Source organism: Mesocricetus auratus, unplaced genomic scaffold, assembly GCF_017639785.1.
Source record: "Mesocricetus auratus isolate SY011 unplaced genomic scaffold, BCM_Maur_2.0 Super-Scaffold_100014, whole genome shotgun sequence".
Lineage (NCBI taxonomy): Eukaryota > Metazoa > Chordata > Mammalia > Rodentia > Cricetidae > Mesocricetus > Mesocricetus auratus.
In genome coordinates, this window is record NW_024429197.1 from 30,898,625 (window position 1) to 30,922,832 (window position 24,208).

At 43.4% G+C, this 24,208-nt stretch overlaps 2 protein-coding genes across 2 annotated transcripts in view; one reads left to right on the top strand and one right to left on the bottom strand.

The window, feature by feature from the left end:
• Positions 1-224: 224 nt before the first annotated feature.
• LOC101834545 (cytochrome b-c1 complex subunit 7-like) lies at positions 225-560 on the bottom strand. Its single transcript, XM_040757173.1, has one exon. The coding sequence runs from the start codon at positions 558-560 to the stop codon at positions 225-227; it is 336 nt and encodes a 111-aa protein (XP_040613107.1).
• A 9,712-nt stretch (positions 561-10,272) lies between these two features.
• The window catches only part of Zyg11b (zyg-11 family member B, cell cycle regulator), a 49,361-nt gene continuing 35,425 nt past the window's right edge, over positions 10,273-24,208 (top strand). Inside the window, exons 1-2 of the mRNA XM_040757000.1 lie at positions 10,273-10,497; positions 21,211-21,376. Coding sequence (XP_040612934.1) covers positions 10,468-10,497; positions 21,211-21,376 — 196 coding nt within the window. The 5' untranslated portion in view covers positions 10,273-10,467. The remainder of the gene's footprint in view (positions 10,498-21,210; positions 21,377-24,208) is intronic.

Consider the following 24,208-nt stretch of genomic DNA (forward strand, 5'->3'; position numbering starts at 1 on the left):
TTTGCCTCCCCTCAGCCGGTAGCCAACATAGGTCGCCTTCTACAAAGGTGGGCTTGCTTCCTTCCTTCCTTTCTCTCTTCCTTCCTTTCTTTTTTTATGGTTACAATAGATATTTATTTAAAGCGAGGCATCTACAGAGCAAATAACTCTTAGATTGTGATTCAGGTTGAAACAACTTCTTAGAATATGCTGAGACCAGGCGCATCCGTAGATCAACTACAAGATCACTTCTTCGCCCTTTCTCCCTTCTCTTTCCTTTCCCGAATAACCTTTTTCAGATAGGGTTCAAGGTAGAGTTTGTCCTCCTCGTGCTTTGTCCACTGCTCCTTAGGCGAGATCTGATACCTCATGGTCAGGTCCAGGGCTCTCTTAATTCCAAACATTCTGTCATTATAAAGATTCTCAGGAAGCCTTCTTATGGCTGCTTTCACATCTCCAGTCTCATATGTTGTATCATCTCTCATTAAACCCAGCTTGTTGAATCCTGCATCGCTATAATACCATTTTTGAAAACCATCCAACCACTTGCTTGATGCTGCAGCAGCAGGTCTGCCTGTCATTTTGACCTCCAAAGGTGGGCTTTCTCAGCTGACATTTTGTAGCCCAAGGTCTGTAACTCTCATAGCAGTTTCTCAGTGGCTCTTTTCCCAGGTGACCTCTGACAGAAAGTGCAGGGAGTCTGCATTTAGTGTTTTTAGACCCTGGGGCAACCTGGTCCAGGTATGTCGCCCGCTGTGACCTCCCACTGGGTCTGTCCATTTGAAAACAAAGATGGGTTGACTCGAGTCTGCCAATGGGAGGCTGAAGAAAGCATCTTTCAGGTCCAAGACACTGTACACCTGTTTTTAGAAGAATCAGACTCATGAGTATTAGAGGTCCCAGGTTTCTTCATAGGCAGGAGACACATATTCCAGGATGACTGGCGGGACACCAGGATGCCTGTCTCTTTAAGCCAGACAATATGGGCTGCAATTTTCCCTTTCGTTTCCGGAGTCCTTGGGTATTGTTTAATTTGGACAAAGGTAGCTAAACTGGTTAGTTGAACAATTACAGGAGCTTGGTGTTGGACCAGTCCTGGGGGTTGGTTTCTTCCTACAGAGGGCAAGACACCAAAATTTTGCTGGGTATCTGTAAGTCTAATTGCATCTCATCATCAGAGAAGATGACAGTGACTTTCAGTTTATGCAAAAGTTCTCATTCCAATCAGTTCTCTATTGTTAAACACCTGTAAGCTACCTCCAGCCTCTGGTGCCTACTTATATCACCTTTGTGTGTATATCTTGGGTCTACGAGGTGATAAAGGAAATATTTTTAGTAGCTGTATTTAATCCTTTAAGAGGGATCTAGTGAAAGTTGTTTAAAGTCTCCTTGGTCAGTGTTGGACAGAAGGGAAAAATCTGTTCTGTCTATGCTGTGTTGTCTGATCAGGAACCCCTGCACAGCCTGAGTTTGTTGTTGTTTGTTTGTTTTTGTTTTGTTTTTGTTTTTTTCTCTTTTCAGAGACTGGTGGGTTTTAAAGATCACTAGCTGAAAAGATAACATAAATAATGAAAGAGAAAGGAGTAGAACTTTCTCTTTTCCTACTGGTTCAGCCTAGGGTGATTTTTCCCCTTCTCTGGGTCTGCTTGGAGCAGGCATGGAGCAGAGCAGAGGGAATGTTCACCAGGGGGAACTACTTCTGCTCTCCCTGTGAGCACTCAGCTTAGATGCAGGGAGTCCTGGATGAGAGGCCCAGCCCCTCCCTCCCTCCCTCCACACAGGGACCAACCCTGACCCTGAGCGGGAGTCAAGCCAAAAAACAAGCAAGAGTTCCTGGAGTGGAGCAGACAGAGTTCTTTTGGGTTTCTCTGGGTGACCTGGCAGAGCCAAAAGGTTTTGGGTCCCCAACAAGAGGGGGCACATGTCTTAAGTCAGGCTAGGGGAGGTTCTCCTACCAGAGAAAGCAATGTTCAATACAGGGAAGCAAAATTGACAGTAACACAAAGAAACACACACACACACACACACACACACATACACACACACACACACACAGAGAGAGAGAGAGAGAGAGAGAGAGAGAGAGAGAGAGAGAGAGAGAGGGAGAGGGAGAGGGAGAGAGGGAGGGAGGGAGAGAGAGAGAGAGAGAGAGAGAGAGAGAGAGAGAGAGAGAGAGAGAGAGAGAGAGAGGGAGAGGGAGAGGGAGAGAGGGAGGGAGGGAGAGAGAGAGAGAGAGAGAGAGAGAGAGAGAGAGAGAGAGAGAGAGAGAGAGAGAGAGAGAGAGTAAAAACAACACTAGGGGTGGCCACCACACATTTACACCTGGACAGACATAGGAAACTAGTGATGTCTCACATGGATCCTGGACACTAGATCAGTGGCCATGTTCTACCTGTCTAATGTGTCCAAACAGAAGGCGTCTTAACCATACTCACCTTTGGAGGTGACAGACAGACCAGGTGACTGTCTAATTTGTTTCCTTTTGGGGTAGAGGTGTCAGATCCCCCTAAATTGTTAGGTAAGGACTGGTCAAAGGGGAGCCCTGGGGACCTGGAACATCTCAGGTTGCACACACCACAGAAGTCCCCATGTCACCTGCACCCTTCCTTGCTCCAAGGGGCTTTGAGACTCCTGTCTGAAGATGTGATCTCTAGGATCTCAGTGCAACCTCCACAATTGTTTTGGGGTATCTACCAGAGGAGACTGCTCAGACATCGGTTTAAGCCAATAGAAAGTCTTTATTAACTGATAGGGACTACACTGGGTATTGCAGATCCCAGTGTAGCCCCCGCCTTTCTCAGGGTGAGCTTTTAAGCACAAAATCCATGTTGACATACTTCAGTTCATACGAACAGTTATCCAGAAGTGAACTACAAAAGCTGGGTTAATATATTTAGGGACCTTTCCAGAAGTATTGGCTTTGGTGGATTAGGCCTTGGTTCTAATTTTGGCGGGTGATACTCTTCGTGCTGAGTTTTAGAGCCTGAATGGCATTTCCATCATGGACTCAGCTGTGCTAAGTTCTTGGGACCTACTAAGAGTGGGTGCCCTGTCACAAGCAAGGCAATTTCTCTTGTAAGAAAGGATGTGGCCAGAAGCCAAAGTTGGCATCTGTTTTTATCTCTAACTCAATTTGTGTCTTATCCCATTAGTGAGTTTGATTTCATACTCTGAGGAGATTGGCTAATCAGCACAAAGAGAATGAATGGTGAGGTTGAGGGAATACTGACTTTTGTAGGACTAACTACCTTAATAGAATAAAAAATTTGTTACACCTGGACCAAACTCCTCCCTCTATCCTTGACAGTTCTTCTGATTCCCCGGGGCTGGAGCAGACTACACTAACTTTCTTTTTCTTCTTTTATTTCTTTTTTTGTGATAATCTAAATTAACAGGCTAACTTGACTTGTAGCTAAGAATGACCTTGAACTTCTGATCTTCCTGCTAAGCCTGGGTCACCACCCTCACCATACCCCCACTATTATTTATTTTATTTTGGTTTTCTTTTTTGCTAGAGTTTTCTGTGTAGCCCTCGGTGTCTTGGTGCTTGCTCTGTAGATCAGGCTGGTCTTGAAATCAGAGATCCATCTGTTTCTGCCTCCTGTCTCCTGAGTGCTGGTATCAAAGTCTGTCTGTAGGCAGAATTTTCTGTCCCGCCAGCTAGCTCCCAAATAACCACAGAGACTTATTATTAACTATAAATTCTCAGCCAATAGCTTAGGCTTGTTACTAACTAACTCTTACAAACTAAATTCTTATATATGTTCTGCCACATGACTCCCACTCCGTACACTTCCTCAGTGGGCATGCTCATCTTACTTCTTCCTGAGTCTCCTGGCAACTCCACTCACCTTCATCCCAGCACTCTCTCCCCATCTGAAAGTCCTGCCTAACCTCCTCCTGCCTAGCTATTGGTCATTTAGTTCTTTATTAAACCAAATGAGAGCAACACATCTTCACAGTGTACAAAAAGATTGCTCCTTCAATACTATGCCGTACGTTTATTTTTGATTTTATGAGACAAACTCTCAATATGTATCTCAGGTTGGCCTTGAACTTATGACTTTTTTTTCTTTTATCATTTTTTATTTTGATTTTAAATAGCTTGTTTTACATGTCAATCCCAGTTCCCTCTCCCTCCCCTCCTCCCGCACTCCCCTTCCCCCCCCAGCCTCCCACCCTATTGCCAATTCCTTCCACATAGGGGATATCTAGAGTCTGTCATTTCACTCTGGGTAGGGTCCAGGCACTCCCCTAAGAGTCCAGGCTGAAAGAGCATCACTCTTTGTGCTATGGGCACATGATGACTGTTTGTATTCCAGGGATAGACACTGATCCACAGCTCAGGGCCCCATAGGTTGCCCAGGCCTTCTCGCTGACACTCACATTTGGGGGATCCAGATTAGTCCCATGCTGGCCTCCCCGCTGTCAGTCTGGGGTCCAAGAGCTCTCCCCTGTTCAGATCAGCTGTCTCTGCTGGTTTTGCCAGCCCATTCTTTGCCAATTTGCTCAATACTCCCCTCTCTGTCACTGGGTTCCTTGGGTTCAGTTCAGTGCTTAATTGTGTGTTTGCCTCTGCTTCCATTAATCACTGGATGAAGGCTCCCGGATGGTTACAGACATCAAGTTCATTATCAGGAATTTTTTTTTTTTTTTTTTTTTTTTTGGTTTTTCGAGACAGGGTTTCTCTGTGGCTTTGGAGGCTGTCCTGGAACTTGCTCGGTAGACCAGGCTGGTCTCGAACTCACAGTGATCCACCTGCCTCTGCCTCCCGAGTGCTGGGATTAAAGGCGTGCGCCACCAACGCCCGGCCTGACCTTTTTTGTTTTTGGAGACAGGATTCCTCTGTTGCTGTCCTGGAACTAGCTCTTGCAGACCAGGCTGATCTTGAACTCACAGATCCACCTGCCTCCTGAGTGCTGGAATTAAAGGTGTGCACCACAATCTCCCAGTAAATTTAAGACCTTTTTGCCATAGCCTCCTGAATGTTAGGACTCTAAGCATAAGTTACTGTATTTCCCTTCTATTGTGTGTATGTTGTGTGTATATGTATGTGTAAGCATGTGTGCCATGACGCACAGATGGAGGTCAGAGAACAGTTTATGGGAGTTAGTTCTCTTCTTCCACCATGAGGGTCCTGGTGACTGAACTGAGATTGTCTTGGCACGGGGGAAGGGGGGGAAGCGCCTTCACCCACTGAAACATCTCACTAGCCTCCCCTTCTTTTTCTATCAATACATATTTTCTGCACATTTCACCTTTTTGTTTTTTTTTTTACTGAATTAAGTTCTGTATATAAATATGAAAAGTGTCCATCTTTCCTTCTTTCTTTCCTTTTTTTTGTTTTTTGAGACAGGTTTTCTCTGTGTAACAGCCCTAGCTGTCCCGGAACTTGCTTTGTAAACCAGGCAGGCCTTGAACTCACAAAGATCTGCCTGCCGCTGCCTCCTGAGTGCTGGGACTAAAGGCGTGCGCCACCACTAAAAGTGTCCATCTTTCTAAGATATGAAATGCAAGTATACATATGCAGTCATTTGTCCCCTGCCTCTCTATATGTTGCCTTTTGTCCTATAGGCTTTTATTTTTATATACTGTACCAGGGCCCCAGACCTAAGTAGGCCCAGAGACCTTGGCACAATTGACTCCATGATGACAGTAAAACTCAGCATGTAGACAGCACCACTTGCCAAAATGAAAACAAAGACCTAATTCATCCATAGTGCTGGGAAAATCTCTAAATGTATTATGTAGCAAGCCTTTTTTTTCAGACTATCTTTGGACTGCCAGCCCACAAATGATGACCCAGAGACTTATTACTAATTATGAAATCCTGTCCTTAGCTTAGGCTTTTTCCCCAACTAACTCTTTTTTTTTTTTTTTTTGGTTTTACGAGACAGGGTTTCTCTGTATTGTTTTGGAGGCTGTCGGTCCAGCCTGGCCTCGAACTCACAGAGATCCGCCTGCCTCTGCCTCCCGAGTGCTGGGATTAAAGGCATGCGCCACCAACGCCGGGCCTAATATTATATCTTGATCGTGTTATATTTCCTTGTATATTAGATATATTTTTTGGACTTTCTAATTGGTTTCATTGATTACACATCAACTTTAGCTCCATCTTTTGTTATTGTTTTCATACAAGAACTTACTGTGTAGCCCCAACTGGCCTAGATCTCACTGTGGAAAGCAGGCTGGCCTGGAACTCACAGAGATCCACCTGTCTCTGCCTCCTGAGTGCTGCGACTCCCTTTTTTTTTTTTAATAAGAAGAAAGAACAAAGTGTGGTGATACACAATTTTTAACTTCAGCCCTTTGGATGCAGAAATAAATGGATCTGTGTGACTTCAAGGCCAGTTTGATCTTTATAGTAAGCTCTAGTCCAGCCAGGACTACATCGTAAGACCCTGTCTCAACAAAACAAAAAACAAAACATCACCATCATCATTTGGGTGGACATACAGCTCAATGGTAGAGCACTTGCCTAGCATGCCTAACCTGCTGGAGGTCATAGGTTAAATCCCTGGACACGTACACAAACACAAATACACACCCCTGACCTAGAGTAATCAAATTCATAGAGATTAAAAACTAGGACCATGTTACCTTTGGGGTGTGGCTCAGTGGTAGAGAGTTTGCATAGCACGTATGAGGCCATCAAGTTAATACTCAGTACTGCAACAACCTCAGCAAAAAGGTAGCCCAGTGCTTGCCAAGGGGTGGTGAGAGAGAATAGGGAGTTACTATTTAATGGGCATGGATATTCAGTTTTGCAAGAGCAGAAGAGTTCCGAGCAGCTGAGTATATTGCCCAAGAGGAGAGCACTTGCACCGCATACACAAAGCCCTAGGGCTAATTCCCAGTGCCATAAAGTGAAAGCGAGCAGGCAAGCAGCAGGTCTGGAGCAGCATGGGTGGTGATGGTCACCCCAGCGCTTAATGCTACCTGAACTATGTATACTTGAAAGTGGGGAAGACTGAGAGTGGCCCAGTGACAGAGGGCCCTGGGGTTAGCGTGTGTGTGTTTGTGTGTGTGTGTGTGCGTGTGCGCACACACACACACACAGACTTTATGTTTAGTAGCCTTATTTTTATTTTTATTTATTTTTAACTTATTTTTATTTTACGTTCACTGGTGTTTTGGTTGCATGTATGCAGTGCTTGCCTGTCACTCACTCTCATTTAAAAAAATGATTTAATGTGTATTGGTGTGAGGGTGTCAGATCTCCTGGAACTGGAGTCACAGACAGTTGTGAGCTGCCATGAGGGTGCTGGGAATTAAACCAAGGTCCTCTGGAAGAGTAGCCAGTGCCCTTAACTGCTGAGCCATCTCTCTAGCCCCCATTTTTTTTAATGCATATTGGTGCTTTGTCTGCATGTATGTGTACCCATGTATGCCTGGCGCCTGAAGCTGAAGTTGTGAGCTGTTATTTGTGTTGGGAATTAAACCTCAGTCCTCTGGAAGAGCAACCAGTGTTCTTAAACACTAAGCCATCTCTCCAGCCAGCTTACCTGTTTTTAAATTTGTATTTTTCTGGTAATTTTTTTATTCTGTTTTACAATAATATGCTGCCTTTTGCAGGGAACATCACATTATCCATTCTTTTGGTATTCCTCACAACCCCACCGGACAGGCCATTGTGGAGCGCACCCATGCCACTCTCAAACAGTATTTTAAGAAAATAAAAAAGGGGGAGTATGTTACCTCCCCCAATATTCAGTTATCCACCATACTTTATATTTTAAATTTTTTGACCATAGACAGTAATAATTTGTCTGCCATGGAGAGACATTGGAACAAACCCTCCCAGTCTTTGGGATGGGTCAGATGGAAGGATTTGATTACAGGAAAATGGCAGCCACCCACTCCCCTACTAGCTAGGGTCCGAGGGGCTGTTTGTGTTTTCCCTCCAGGAAGTGAGAAGCCTATTTGGGTCCCCGAACGGTGCATCAGGCATGTTGACCCCAACTCTGCTCCCGACACTAGGAATGCTCGCCATGATAAAAATGATCCAAACATTGCCAAACTCAGGTAAGGGAAGTATGGACACTGGTGAGGAAAACCCCTCCCACCGTTTTGATGGCAGTTAGTCACTGCAGCTCCCCATTCATCGCCTTTATAACACTAATAAATACATTGGGAGTGGCTGCTGCCAACACGAGAGTCTGAGTTTCCCCTCCTAAAAGGGAAATCTCTGCTTTATTAAAAATATTTAATATCTCCATGATTAAACCCTCAGTTGAAAGTTGGATTGGATTAAATGTCTAGGCCCTCACCTAACAAAGGTCAAGGGAACCTAAGATGAAAAGTTGCCCTCAGTTGGAGGGTGGATTGGAGGATCATCCTCAATAGGAGGATAGATTAAAGATGGGTTAAAAAAAAAAAGGTAAAGTTAATAAATGAGGTATTAGTATTCAGTAAAGAAAAAGACAAAGGTATATAAAATAAAAATGTTTGGTTACATTTATATAGGGTAGGTTATTGAATTTTGTGAGTCATCTCTAAAAACTTTTGGCAAAAGCCTGGTCTTTCCACTTTGCATCTACAGAATTACAAGGAGTGGGCATGGCTGTAGCCCCTGAGTGTAGCTCAAAACTTCTCTAATGAAGAAATGATGAGGGACATACAGGACTTTTTCAACCTTTTGTTTTAATTCAAAGATTGACTGGAGTTGTTCTGTTAAAGAAGTTTCAGTTCAACAAACTAATCATAACCTAGGCAAGGAGAGATATGTATGCATGGTCTGTGTGTATGGACGTGGCAACATACTCTAAATGAATTTTTGAAGTGAGATGCTAAAAGTAGTTCGAGGAAATAATGAAAGGAAATGGGCCAGTGCCAGTGGCTTTTGGGTCTTGAATGAGTTGAAAGTTGGAGTATCGGAGAGAGAGCTAAAAAGGCAGGAGGTTAAGGAGGGGAAGGGAGATATAGTCAAAACTGACACTGTGGGCTCAGTGGCAGGCAGAGCACTTGCCTAGTGTATTAGAGGCCCTAGGCTCATCCTCAGCATCGCAATAAATAGATACATAAATTTTAAAAATTAACGGGCATTTCAAGAGGTCACAATCACTGGCAGTAAGAAATGTGGCAATGGGAGGCAGAAACAAGGATGGTCTGCAGAGGAGGGGAACCAGAAAGGCCAGAGCACTGCAAAAGTCAAACATCCTTGGTTGGAGACAGAGTTCAACACCCAAGACACTGACTGCTCTTCCAGAGAACACTGATTCAATGCCCAGCTTCCACATGGCAGCTCACTGCTATGTAACTCCAGTTCCAGGGGATCTGGTTCCCTTTGCTGGCCCGGTGGGCACCAAATACACGAGTGGAGCACAGACATACATGCGGGTAAAACACCCATACTCGTACAATAAAATTTAAAAATAATAAATTACTTAGGACTGGTCAGATGATGTAGAGGTTAAATGGCCCTTACCTCCTGGGATTATCATCTGAGTTCAATTCCCGAGACCGACATGGTGGAAGAGAACTGACTTGCTGAACTGGAAGTCTTCTGTTCTCCACAGGTATACTCCCCATAATGCCCAAATACACACAAATAATAAATATAATATTTTTAAGTGTTTGAGCTGGGGTGTGGTGGCATATGCCTTAAATTCCAGCATTCAGGAGGCAGAGGCAGGAGGAGCTCTGTGAGTTCCTGGCCAGACTGGTTTGCATAGTAAGTTTCAGGACAGCCAGATTCTGTAGAGACCCTGTCTCAAATAAACAAAACAAAACAAAACAAAACAAAATCGTGTAACAATAAGCTTACATCACCAAGAATGATGACAATAATAATTAATGACCGGGAATCAGAAATTAAATTTTAAAAATTAGAGTGAGGGGCTGGAGAGATGGCTCAGAGTTTAAGAGGTCTGGTTGCTCTTTCAGAGGTCCCTGGTACAATTCCCAGCACCCACAAGGCAACGCACAACTGTCTGTGACTCCAGTTCCAGGGGATCTGACACCCTTACATCAATACACATTAAATAAATTAAGAAAAAAAAAATGAGAGCAAGCACTGCAGTCTCCTGGAGGTGGTGAGGTTTAAAGCTCTTCCAGTCAGAAAGGCTTGACCTGCTTCAGACGGCGTGGAGCCTTTAAGGACTCTCGCTATAAGACAGGAGAGTCTACGCTAGGACAGGGCGGAGTCTCGAGGGGGGCGGGACGAGAGGGCGGGGCCTTGTAGGGCGGGGCGCGGCACCACGGGGAGAGGGGCGGGACTTCTAGGGGGTAGGGCGCGGTAGGCACGGGAGAGGGGCGGGACCTCGTGGGGGCGGGGCGCGGAGGGCACGGCAAGCGAGGCGGAGTCTGTGTTTCGGTCAGGCTGCGGCTGCGGCTGCGGCTGTGGTGCTGTAGTTCAGAAGAGCGAGGCCGAGGCCTGGGCCCTGCCCGGAGCCGCTGCCCGACCCGAGCCTCCTGGAGCCCCCGCGCCGGCAGATCTTAGGGGCGGGCTCGGGCTCGGCCCGCCACCACACTCAGGACCGAGGCTGCATGCCGGAGGACCAGGCCCACGCAGCCATGGTGAGATAGCGCGGCCTGCCTACCCCCCCACCCCAGCCCCCGGGTGGCCCGAGGACGCAGGGGCAGCCTAGCCTCCTCACCCTTCCTCCCGCACCCTCGGCCTCCGCCTCTGGCCCGGCGTTCCCCATCCAGCAGGAGCGAATCCTTTTAGGGGGCATCCTTTAATCTCCCTTCTCTCCGTGACACCCATTTGTCCCCCCCTCCCCGTGACAGCCTCCTTAGTCCCCGTCCTAACCCCTCTTTTCTTCTCAACCATTCTCTTTCTCCTCTGTGATCGTTAGCCCCCCCTTCCTTCCCTGTTTTTTGTTTCCACATTTTGCTTACTTTCCCTTCTCACCCCTCTTCACCATTTTATCTCCGCCGCCCCCTCTTCCCCTTGGTCCTCGACCATCCGCATTTCCTCTGCCCCTTGTCGGATGTCCTCGTCGCCGGCTAGCACCTCTGTCCCTATTTCCTTCTTCAGTCTTCAGGGGGCTAAGCAGGAACAATTTGAAGGCGATTGCTTCCCGGGAGCTGTTGGGCGGGCACGAACAGATTCGTAGCCTGCCTTTCCCTTTTCTGTTTTGGAGGGCGGAAGCGGGGAGATTGGAGGTATGGAGGAATAGTCTGGAAGCTTTACTACCTAGTGTCATTGCAAAAACATGAGTGTTAGTGTGTTACATAGTACATATTGTGGCCTTATGTGGACATCTGGCCTTTTGACAGAAGTATCTAAAAAGGTTTTGAAATTTTTTGAGTGTGTTTTCATGTGGAGTTACAGTTCGGGAAATTAAAAGCCTTTTTTTAATTTGCAAGCTTGACAGTTATTGCTCAGAACAAATGATTTGTTTTTGTTGGGAGGCAGAGACCAAGGGCATTTGAGGTCTGAAAATCAGCTTGGCAGTCATATTCTGACAGGTTCTGAATTCCTTCCTTCTAAAGGGTGCATTTGTTTTGCCCTTTCTGTCCTTTCTTGGAGGAACCTTTTCTTTGCAAATTTTCCTTGTGCTTCAAAATGGCTGTGACTACAGTCCATTTTTTAAGTGAGTTGAGTTACCTGTGTTTTGCAGTATATATTGAAAACATCATATACAATAAGCTAAATTTTGATTTACATTCTAGTCAAAGGAATAATACATTCTAGTCAAAAGAATTCAGGCTAACCATAGTTTCCTGGTTTCTATTTTCCTCCATCTGGTTTTTAAGAAAGTAATTTACTGTCTGGCTATTTAACATATAAACATTCGATAACTCATTTGACTTGACTCTGCCATTCATACATTGTCATTCTCCAGTGACTGCCTCCTTCACTTTTATTACTGTCATTGTGTGCTAATCTGTTCCTTCCCATAGAATGTAGATTCTGGAAACAACTGTGCCTTACTTAATTCCCTTTATTCTCAGGGCCCAGGTCAGGTAGATACTTGAATGATTCAATTTGTGGTCTCATTTCCCCACCTGACAAATACAGTCTCACACTGAAATTTGAGGCACCTAGCAGACTCTTCAGGGTGCACCAAAACATCTTGCTTTTGGTGCATAAATAATATAATGCCAGCACCCAAGAGGCAGAGGCAGGAAGAACTCTGTGAGTTTGAGGCCAGCCTGGTGTACAGAGAAAGTTCCAGGACAGGCTACAAAACAATACAGAGAAACCCTGTCTCCAAAAAACAACAGCAGCAACAACAACAACAAAAAAGGGAATATAGTGGGATTAGTATAGTGACAGACTAAAGAGTCATCTTGCTGGAGAAGATACTAGGCTTAGACTTTTGGAAATGTGGGCCTTCCCACTAGGATTCAGAAGAGTCATTTGAGGTAGGCCTAAAAGAGGAATAGAATTTATATGCAATATTTGGGAAAGAAGAAGAAAGCTTCACTATAAATGTGAGTAGAAGATGAACAAAATTTAAGATGTGAAAGCTAGGTGTGGTGGTGAATGCTTTTATTTTAGTCCCAGCACTTGGAAGGCAGAGGCAGGTGGATCTTGGAGTTGAGGCCAGCCTGGTCTACAGAATGAGTTCCAGAACAGTCAGGGCTACACAGAGAAGCCCTGTCTCTGGGGGCGGGGGGGGTGGGGAGGAAAGAAAGGATTTGAGTATCATCAGAAGACAAACTTAGAAACAACAAAACTTTAAAAGTTTCGGAGCATAGGATATCCAGGGACAGGCACCAACACATTCATTGTCTGAAAGGTGCTTTCTTTTTCTTTTCTCTGTGTGTGTTAACATGTATATAGTATATATACATGCATGTGTGTCAGTGCTCGTGTACATGTATATTTATGTATGCATGTGTATGCTTGTAGAGGCCAGAGTTGTTTTTTTTTTTAATTCAAATTTCTTTCAGATTTTTAATGTGAGTGTTTTGCCTATGTGTATAATGACTACTTCTGTGCCTGGTGCCTGTGGAGGTCAGAAAAGGGTGTCAAATCCCCTAGAAGTGGAATTATACATGGTTGTAAGCATAAATTGAACCCTGGTTCTTTGAAAAAGCAACAAGTGTTCTTAACTGTGAGCTATCTCCTAAATCCCTTTACTTATTAATTTTTTGAGACAGAATCCCTTACTGAACCTGAAGTTTGTGTATTTGGCTGGGCTGGTAGGCCAGTGAGCTTCAGGGATCCCAGCACCAGGGTTATAGGCACACATTGCCATGCCCAGCTTATGTGGGTGCTGCAGATCTGAATTCCGGGCCTCATGCTTTCAAGGAAAACATTTATATGACTGTTGTGTCCCAGCCCCTTCTTTTACTGCTCCCCTACAGTAAAGCCTCAGTGTAGCCCATGCTGGTTTAAAACTCACTATGTAGTAGAGGATGATCTTGAATTCATGATCCACCTGCCTCAGCCTCCCTAGTGCTGAGATTTTAGGTGTGTGCCACAATATGTGGTTTATATTGAGCTGTGTATTGAACCCTGACCCTTGTGCATGCCTGATGACTCTGTCATCTGAGCTATATTCTGAGTCGTATCCCATTTCCCCCTCCCCCATCACCTTTTTTATTATAATTTATTTTTTCAAGACAGTTTCGCTGTGTAGCCCTAGCTGTCCTGGAAGTAGCTCTGTAGACAAAGCTAGCCTCGAGTTTAGAGATCCGCCTCCCTCTGCTTTCCAAGTGCTGGGATTAAAGGCATATGCCACCACTGTCCGACATCCTTTTTTGAGACAGTCTTGCTACACGCAGTACTGGCTGACTGGAGGGTGTCTTTCTACCACAGCCTCCTGAGTGCTGGCATGCACCACCATGTCCAGAGTCTTGTGGGAGTTTTGCCCTGGTTCATAGATGGATGTTTGCTCTGTATCTGTATGTGGTGGATAAGCAAGGCTGTTCTCTGGGGTTCTTTTATATAAGGGCACTAGTCTCATTTGGAGGGTTCTGCCTAATCACTTTCCAAAGGTCCTGCCTCTTTAGGCTAGGTAGACATTCATTTATGAATTTGGGGAAAACACTTGTAGACCACAGCGGATAATTGGGCATTATTGTGTTTTAAGCTTCATATTCAGCTAACTTAGAGGGAAAATCCTGGCCTGTTGTGAGCTGGAAATTACTAGTAGAGGCTACTTTTTTTTGTTCTTGTTTTTCTTGCACAGTACATTTGATATATATTTAATAAATAATTGAATGATTATTATAAGGCTTTGTAATATTTATTTTTCAGTTGTTTGTTATGGTACATTTTTGATACTTGAGATATTTAAGGCCAAGGTTCTCAGTTTACTGTGAGTCAGGAAGGGTTTGCTGGGCTTCCTACCTCCAGAGTTTGATTCATTAAGTTTGGAGTTGAGCCTGAGAGTTGTATTTCCTACAAGAACTCTTGTATTGCTGATACTTCAGACCTAAGATACAGCCCTGACCTTTCATTCATCTGATAGTGTTTCTGCCATTTGACTCTGTTTGCATTGGGAATATCACAGCTGTGACACAGGTGTGGTCCCTACCTTTTTATATCTTTGTGAATGTGAAGGGTTTTAGCATTCTTAAAATGTGCTAAGAAAGACATGGTGGCATCATGGAATATGATAGTGTGGCTTTGGAAAGGATCCTTCTTTCAAGTGAAGACTCAAGGAATTAGATTGGAGTTCTGTTGTGGAGAGGCTAGTATAATGAGAGGAACCACATGTGCAGTGGACTTGCAGTCTAAGAAATTCACGGGAACCCTGATCGTCCTGCTTACTCCTCAAAAGACAACAAACAAAATAACAACAAAACCCCTAGGTCGCTGGGTGTTGGTGGTGCATGCCTTTAATCCCAGCACTCGGGAGGCAGAGGCAGGCGGATCTCTGTGAATTCGAGGCCAGCCTGGTCTACAGAGTGAGTTCCAGGCCAGTCTCAAAAAACAAAAACAAAACAAAAAACAAAAACCCTAGGTCACACCCATCTCTGTTATGCAGTTCTTTCATAGGATATATATATCAGTTGCTATGTTTTTATATTTCTTTTTTTTTTTTTTTTTTTTTTTTTTGGTTTTTCGAGACAGGGTTTCTCTGTGGCTTTGGAGGCTGTCCTGGAACTCGCTTGGTAGTCCAGTCTGGTCTCGAACTTACAGAGATCCTCCTGCCTCTGCCTTATTTTTATATTTCTGTCATTGTTGATTATTAGAGTCTGTCTCATCTGATGCACAGATGGTTTTTGGCCAACTGCAAAGAATTGGGCAATATTGTATAGGCACTTTGGTTACAGTGTTTAAATAAACAAACATAAATAAATAAAGCTGGACTCAGTAACATATGCCTTTAATCCCAGCATTTGGGAGGCAGAGAGAGGCAGGAGAATCTGTTTGAGTTAAGGCCAGCCTGGTTTACATAAGGAGTTTTAGGACAGTGAGGACTACATAGAAAGATTCAGTCTCGAAAACAAAATCCACATGAGGAAATAGTGAGTGGTTAAGAGCACTTAATGTTCTTCCAAGGGACCCAGGTTCAATGTTCATCACCAACATTGGGTAGCTCACAACTACCTGTAACCCCAGATATTTGATAACTCTGGTCTCCACAGACACCAGCATTTATATGCACATACCCAAACTGACATACACATCCACATAGTCACACATGGACACACATAATTAAAACTATATCAGAACAACAATATAGTGGGTTGAATGTGAAGTGCCTTCCATATGCTCCTGTGTCTAAGTTAACTTCCTATGGTCTTCCTGTTGTAGGTTGTGGAACCTGTAAGAGGTAGTGCCCACCTGGGGAAATGTGTTGCCACAGGACAGGCATTTTGAGTTAAAGCTGGGTCTGGAGTAGGCCTTAGCCCTCTGCTGTCTGACTGCTGCTGGGATATAACCCGCTGCCTCACTTTCACTGACATGCCATTCCCACCATGGCAGACCATAGTCCTTGAATTGTGAGCCAAAGTAAATCCTTCCTTTAGTTGTTTTTGTCAGGCATGCTGAGAAAAGTCACGAATACAGACGATGCTGAAAGTAAAGAGTATAGATAGAGGCATGAGGATCAGGACACAGCTGCTGTTCTCTTAAGCTCAGGTAGCTCTGGTTACTTGTGTTACAAGATTTACCCAAGATCGGCTCACTACTCTGTCCTGGAAGTGGAGAGGCTCATGGGGTCCTAGTCTCTGACACGAAAATAGAAGGGGGGCTAGTTAGGAGGAGGAAAGGGATCAGTAATATGGGAGCAGGGTTAGGGGTTGGTGTATACTTAGTCTTGGGTGATAACAGGAGCAAAGTCATCCTTGGTGATTTTGAGGTCAGCCTATGCTACAGGAGACCCTCTCTCAAAAAGCAGAACAAAATAAAGTCACTAAGGGTAGCATGAAGGCTAGGCAGGGTGTGTTCTAGAACCTGTGACTTTAGCATTGAAGGTGTGGTAGATTAGACAAAGCAAACCTGTGGTCAGACTGAGAGACTCTGAGTCATATTAAAAACCATTAGGATCTTGAAAAGCTTGTGGTTCGCTACTTTTTTGATATGGGCTCTTGCTATATTGTCCAGGTTGGACTTGAACTGGTAGATTCCGGTGATCATCTGTTTCACCCTCCCACATGCTAGGATTAGAGGTACAGGCCACGGTAACCAGGTGGAAAGGCTTTATGTGAAGTAGTGTCATATTTGAGATGAAGGATGGCCCTTTATTAAATGAATTGTGAAACATGTTCTGGAATGGGGACAGCTTTTGGTTAGTACAGTTAGTAGGTATATAAACTCCCACTCTCATCATGTTGTAATAGTAGCAATTTCCTTGAAATTATTTATTTTAAAATCATTATTATATTATTTAGTTGTGTGTTATTTTCAGTGCTTGGAATTGAATCCAGGGCCTTCTGTATTCTGGGATATGCCATACCATGGGGGTACATAGACAGCCTTTGGATTTTTTTGAGGCTTACATTCACTATGTAGCTTTAAATGGCTTTGAACCTGCTGTGTTGCCCAGGGTAGCCTTGAATTTTCAATACTTCTGTCTGGCCTTGCCATTGCTAGGATTACTTTATAGGTGTGTGCCATCATGCATAGCTTACTTTAGTATTTTAGAGCTGGCTTTCACATACATTGCTTCTATTCCATACCACTAGCTTCTAAGATAGAGCTCTAGCTTCACGTTTTCAGATAAGGAAACTGACTCTAATTGCTTTTCCTTAGACCATATAGCTAGTAAGTAGCAAAGCCAGGAAACTAAGCCCATAACTGCTCTTTACATTATTAAACCTGTGTCTGTGAACTATATTGTACTTCAGAATGCAAGCTTGTGGCTAAGAGGGACATAATCCTGAGGCATCACTCAGTATGATCCATAAATGCTCAGTGATTACTGACCTAAATTTTTTGTTTCTCAGAATAGCTTTATTCCATGACCTAAGAAGGAAGCGGGGAGGGATTGATTACCGTTGGAAACCTTGATCTTTTCAGCTAGAACTCTACCTCCTTGCCCTTTAGCACTCCGCTACTAGCCATATTGGCTAGGTTTTGAAGTGATGCATGCAGAAAACTTGCTTTATCTGCTTTTAAGTTTTAATCTAGCAGTTTCAGAAGAGTAATTAGTGATTCTTTTAGTAAAACTGCTGAGGATATAGCTTAGCAGTAGAGCATTTGAGTAGCATGGAGGAGACAAGACCCTGGGTTTGAGCCAGTTAAGGTGTCACATGCCTTTAATCCTACCACTCAGAGAGGCAGAGGCAGGGGGCCTCTTTGAATTCAACTCCAGACTGCAGTATGAGACTCTATCTCAAAAATGAACAAATGAGCAAAAGATCTTGGGTTTGAGCCCCAGCACAAAAACACAAACCTTTATGTTCAGTAGTTCATAATATTTGCGTGCTTTTTTAAAAATGTGGCTTGGTGTTTTGCCTGCATGCATGTTTGTGTGAGGGTACCAGCTTCCCAGAACAGGAGTTACAAACATGTGAGCTGCCATGTGGATGCTGGGAATCAAACCCAGATCCCTTGGAAGAGCAGCCAGTGCTGTTAATAACAGAGCCATCTCTCCAGGCCCTAATATCTGTTCTTGACAATGATATCACCTGTGTCCTTGAGGCTACTTTATTGACTCCCTCATTTGTAAGATGTCAGAAAGGGAAGAGTGGAGGATTTGATTAAATCTGGTCTCAGATGCCCTATTTCTAGAAGTCTGACCCAGTGGAATTATTGGTAGAAAATAGTGGGGGGCTGTAGCTCAGTGACACTGTACTTGTTCAATCCTGGCACTGCAAAAGAAACAAAAATCCACAAACCAAGAGGTGCTTTCTCATGAAGTATGGTAGTAGGAAGCCAACATGGGTATGTGAGTGCTTCAGTGATGCTTGTCCATTCTTTAAGTTCTAACCTTGTGATTTAATAATTCTGGGTGTGTCCTCTCTTTCTCTAGGAGTAAAGTACACCTAACAGTAAATTTGTGCTTGAGAATTCACTGTTTAATACACGTTTGTTGCTATGATGTAGTTGATGTTATTTTAGGCTTATGACTATCAGTGAACAAAACATTTTTTTTCCTGGTGGAACTTGCATTCTAAAATAAGCACTGACTCAGCAGTTAGTACATGCTGGGCACTATTTCAAGAGTTCTGCATTTAGAGTGTAGTTATTTCTGACAACAGTCATATGAGGTAGGTACTGTTATCTGCATTTTTTTAGATCATGGACTGAAGTACAGGAAGACTAAGTCCTTTACCTAATAAGTTTACATAGATTTGTAAATGGCATTTTAGTCCAGACAACTAGAGTCCCAAGTCCAAGATATTACTCAGTCCTAAAAAAGGCTTCACAGCCAAGTGTAATACTACCTATAATCCCAGGGTTTGGGAAACTAAAGTAGGAAGACTGAAAGTTTGACATCAACTTGAGTTGCATAAAGTTCCAGGCTAGTCTTTTATTTTATTATTTTTTTAAGTTAAATGTTGGCTGGAGAGATGATTCAGAGGGATAAGAGTGATTGCTGCTCTTCTAGAGGACCTACGTTCCATCCCCAGTACTCACATCAGACAGCTGACAATCACCTATAATTTCAGCTCCAATACCTTCTGGCTTCCTCAGGCATTCACAAACATGTGACATGTTCACATAGATACATACATGTCAATAAAAATAAAACAATTCCTTAAAATAAAAGATGGGGTTGAGAGATGGATCAGTGGTTAAGAGCACTGGCTGCTCTTCCAGAGGTCTGGGTTTAATTCTCAGCACCCACATGGCAGGCAGCTCACATCTGTCTGTAACTCCAGTTTCAGATCAGTAGTTTGGTTTCTAGCACCCATGTCAGACAGGTCACAATCCCCTATAATGCCAGCTCCAGGGAATCTGATTCCCTTTCTGGTCTCTCTGGGACACACACTCCAAATAAATGGACAAATAAAAAGATAAAACTTGAAAGATGAAATCTTGGGCTAGAGAGATGGCTCAGCAGTTAAGCACTGGCTGCTGCTGGATAGGACCAAGGATCAATCAGTTCCTAGTACACAAGATGGTCCACAACTTCTAGGGGATCCAGTGCCCTCTTCTGACCTCTGTGGACGAGGCATACATGTCATGCCTATACATACATGTAGACAAAACACAAATTAAAAACAAAATTAAAAAAACCGAAATTGTCAAGAAAGTAAATAAACTAGGTATGGTGGCACACACCTTTAATCCCAGCTCTTGGGAGGTAGAGGTAGGCGAATCTCTGTGAGTTAGAGGCCAGCCTGGTCTACAGAACTAGTTATAGAATAGCCAGGGCTGTTATGCAGAGAAACCCTGTCTCAAAAAAAAAAAAAAAAAAAAAAAAAAAGAAAAGAAAAGAAAAGGAAAGGAAAAAACCCAAATTATAATAATAAATAATTTTAAGATGATTTTTTTACATTTATTTATTTAGTTGGAAGGAATAAAGAGTGCCATAGTGATATTGTAGAGGTCACAGAGCAACGTGGCACCACTGCCCAGCCTATAAAAGTATTTCTTACAAACAAAAACAAACCTTTCAGGTGTGCAGAAAAAGGAAACTATTGTTGTCAACCTTAGGAATATTTCAAGTAGTAGATGACATCTTTAACTTAATTCATGAGAATTAGAATTGAGACCACTACATAAAACCAGAAACTAAAGACCCACAATCGCCAGGCAGTGGTAGCCGTGCATGCCTTTAATCCCAACATTTGGGAGATAGAGGTAGGTGGATCTCTGAATTCGAGACCAGCCTGGCCTACAAGAGCTAGTTCCAGGACAGTCTCCAAAGCTACACAGGGAAACCCTGTCTCAAAAACAAAAACAAACAAACAAAACATTATTTGATGGAATGGGGAGATGTGATGTTTAATTCAGTTGTCAATTTGACACAATCTAAAATCACTGGGAAGAATGTTAGTGACAGATTGTCACATCAGGTTGGCCTGCGGGCTTGTCTTTGGGGGGACTGTCTTGGTTGCCTTAATAGATGTGGAAAGACTCAGCCTGAAAGTGGGTGGCACAGTTGTCTGACTTTGGGTCCTGGGCTGTGTAAGAGTAAAGAAGGGTAATTGAGCACCAAATGTGTGTAACTCATCTCTCTGCTCTTGATTGTAGTTGTGATGTGAGCAGTTGTTTTAAGTGTCTGACACTTTGATTGACCTCCTGTGATGTACTGAAATCTGGAACTGTGAGCTAAAGTAAACCTTTCCCACTTCTATTGAGGTTCTGTCCATTCAAATAACTCTGGTTTATGTGTCAAGTGGACATAAGACTTGCCAACACAGAAGTATTTAGATATGAAAGTCAACAGTTTAAGAATTTTGAGTGCAGTGGTGCTCATCTTTTGTCTTAGTACTACAGAGGTAGAAGGAGGTGGACCTCTGTGATTTCCAGGCCAGCCTGGTCTACATATTGAGTTTCAGTCCAGCCAGAGGTGGGTACACAGGGTGACTGTCTGAAAAGAAAAAAGAATGCTGTCTTTAGTGTGGTAAGAGCCCATAAAGACCTGATTAGGGTATCACAGTGATGACTTAGGAAGACTGATCTGCTCTTCCTCTGAGGTTTTCCCTATCTGCCCCTGACTGGTTAGAACCTGCTGTGTGTTTGCACATACCCAGTATATCCTCCCTTGTAGTACCTAAGGGACTGTGTAGAGATTGTTTTCAGGACTTGTGTTCTCTTGCTTCTGAAATGCACATTAGAGATTGTTGCTGTCACAGTATTCATTGTCTGTCTCATAGGTAATAAATACTTATTGAATGAGTAAATAAGTTTTATTCTCCACTTTTCTAGAAACCAATTGTTCATTTTTGTGTGTGTTCCCTTTATGTTCTTTCCTGTGTTCCAAGGAGGAAGCATCTCCCTATTCCTTACTTGACATCTGCTTGAGTTTCCTGACCACTAACCTTGAGAAGTTCTGTTCAGCAAGACAAGATGGAACACTGTGTCTGCAGGAACCTGGAGTATTTCCACAGGAGGTGGCTGATCGACTGCTTCAGACCATGGCATTTCATGGTAAATGATGGAAGATGGGAGAGACACATTGTGTGCTGTTAATTGGCATTGAATTTTAAAGTATTACTATGGCTCATTTAATTATTTTCTTAGAAATAGTAGAAAAAGTCAGATGAACCTGATTCTAGGAAAAGGAACTCAGTTATTTTTGCCTCAGATTTAATGATTTTTTTTCCCCTTCCCAATCTAGGCAAACCATTATTTTTCTTTTTTGATTTAAGAAGCAATTTAAAACACACACAACACACACTTTTAGATTTACATATTTTATGTAGATGAGTGTTTTGCCTGCATGTATGTATATGTACCATGTGTGTTCATTCCCAGTGCCCATGGAGATCAGAAGAGAGTATCAGGTCCCTTGGAAGTTAGGGATGGTTGTGAGCTATTATGTGGATGCTGGAATCTGAACACTGGCCCTCTATAGGAATAGCAGATGCTCTTAATCACCAAGCCATCTCTCCAAGACCTAAAAAGTGATTCTTATGTCACAAGGAACTTCTCCAACTACAGTATTTCTACACGGAAGTTAGCAGGTATAGAAATACCTTACATCTTCTCTTGACTGTGGGAGAATCAAACTATTATGGAAAAAACTGGTTTCTGCTCTTGATTTTTTTTTTTTGTTGTTGTTGTTTGTTTGTTTTTTAAGACAGGGTTTCTCTGTATAGTCTTGGCCATTCTGGAACTTACTCCGTAAACCAGACTGGCCTCGAATTCAAGAGATCTGCCTATTTTTGCCTCCCTCCCCCATGTACGTATGTACGTATGTATGAAAAATATTGTTGGGGTATTGGAGGCGACTCAGTGGGTAAAGCACTTCAACATAAGGATTTATTTAGGATCCCCAGTGTCATGTGAGAAGCTAGGTGTGGTTACACCCAGTACTTGGTAAGGTATGAAGACAAGAGGAACATCGTTGCCTGACTCGGAAGGAAGGAAGGAAGGGAGGGAGGGAGGGAGGGAGGGAGGGAGGGAGGGAGGGAGGGAGGAATCAAAAGAAAGGAAGGAACCATTAGCTCCAGGTTCAGTAAGAGATCCTGTCTCAAAGGAAGAAAACTTAAGAACAATAGAGGAGGATACTTGAAACACTCCTCTGGCCTCTGCCCATACTTTCCCATCTCCACCCAAACTAAATGTGAAAAAAGAGAAAAATATTGTTAGGTGTGAATGCAGATGATGTGTTCCAAAGAGGAACAAGGAAAATGGAGCTATAATTGAGTTATTTGGTATACTTTAGAAAAGGAAATGTTTATATTTGTTTTTACTGAATTGCCTAAGTCGCATCCTGACACAGGAACTGGAATAACTATCAATAAGTAGTATATATATTAAAAGTAAGTCATTCACAATGCTATACAACAATTCAAGAGATTATGCAATACCAACATTTCTCAGTGATCATGCTCAGCATGTTCAGTCTAAAAATTGTTTTAGAAAGCCACTGATCAGCTTGTATACAGTTTAGATCTAGGTCCAACTTCATTCTTTTGCTCATGGGTATTCAGTTGTCCCTGTACACACAGAAAATTCTTCCCTCACAACTGTTTGGACTTTGTCAAAAACCACGAGACCATAGCTGTGAAGGTTTGCCTTTGAACTTCCCACCCTGCTGAATATATGAATAAATAAACAAATAAAAGCTAGGTGTATTGGCACGTGCCTGTTATACCAACACTTGGGAGACTGGGGCAAGAGAATCAGGATTTAAAGGTCATCCTTAGTTACAAAGTGAGTTTGAGTTCAGTCTGCACTACATGAAAACCTATCTCAAAAAAAAGTTTCAGTTTTGTGTTATATTAGTTTCTTTTCTGTTGCTGGAAATTTTTAAATTTGTATGGTTTTGGAGACAGGGTTTCTCTATGTAGGCCTGGCTGTCCTGTAACTTACTCTGTAGACCAGGCTGACCTTGAATTTAGAGATCTGCCTGCCTTTGTCTCCCAAGTGCTGGGATTAAAGGCATGTACTGCCACCGCACACCTTGCCCCCAGCTCTGCTGTTACTGTACATAACTTGTGTGCCTGTTGCCTGCAAAGGCCAGAGGAGGATGCTGGCTCCCTGAAACTGGACTTAGAGATAGTTGTGAACCACCATGTGGGTCTTCGGTATTGAACCCAGGTCCTCTGCAAGAGCAAGTGCTCTTAATCTACTGAAATATCTCTCTGGTTCTAGCATATTTTTTTTCAGTTTGTGGTAGCTTGTCCACATAACTTGGAGAAGATGTACACACAAAAAGAAAGATTCATTATAGTAAAACAAAAATCACTACCAAGAGAGACGGGCCCACCCTGATTGGGAGAGCACTGAAGGGCCTTGGTTACTTTATGGAGTTTGGTGGAAGGTGGTTAGTAGTGAGGGTGGTTCTCTGTTTTGATTGACAGACAGGTTTGGGTTGTACTGCCTTTTCTCTATATGTCCTCTGCCATGATGCAAATGATTTTAATCCTATGTATGCCGGATTATGCCTGAGCATGAGATAGTAAGTGGAGGAGTCTCCCTAACAGAACCCTCTGAGTGCCTGGCAGTGGTGGCACACATCTTTGATCCCGACGTTCAGGAGGCAGAGGCAGGGGGATCTCTGAGTTTGAGGCTAGCTTGGTCTGCAGAGAGAGAGTTCCTGGACAGCTGGAGTGGTTACAGAGAGAAACCCTGTCTTGGAAAAATAAACAGAAACAATAACAACAACAAAAAAGATGTCTCAGAGAACAGTGCCTCAAAAACAACAAAAGCCGGGCGTTGGTGGCGCACGCCTTTAATCCCAGCACTCGGGAGGCAGAGGCAGGCGGATCGCTGTGAGTTCGAGGCCAGCCTGGTCTACAGAGCGAGTTCCAG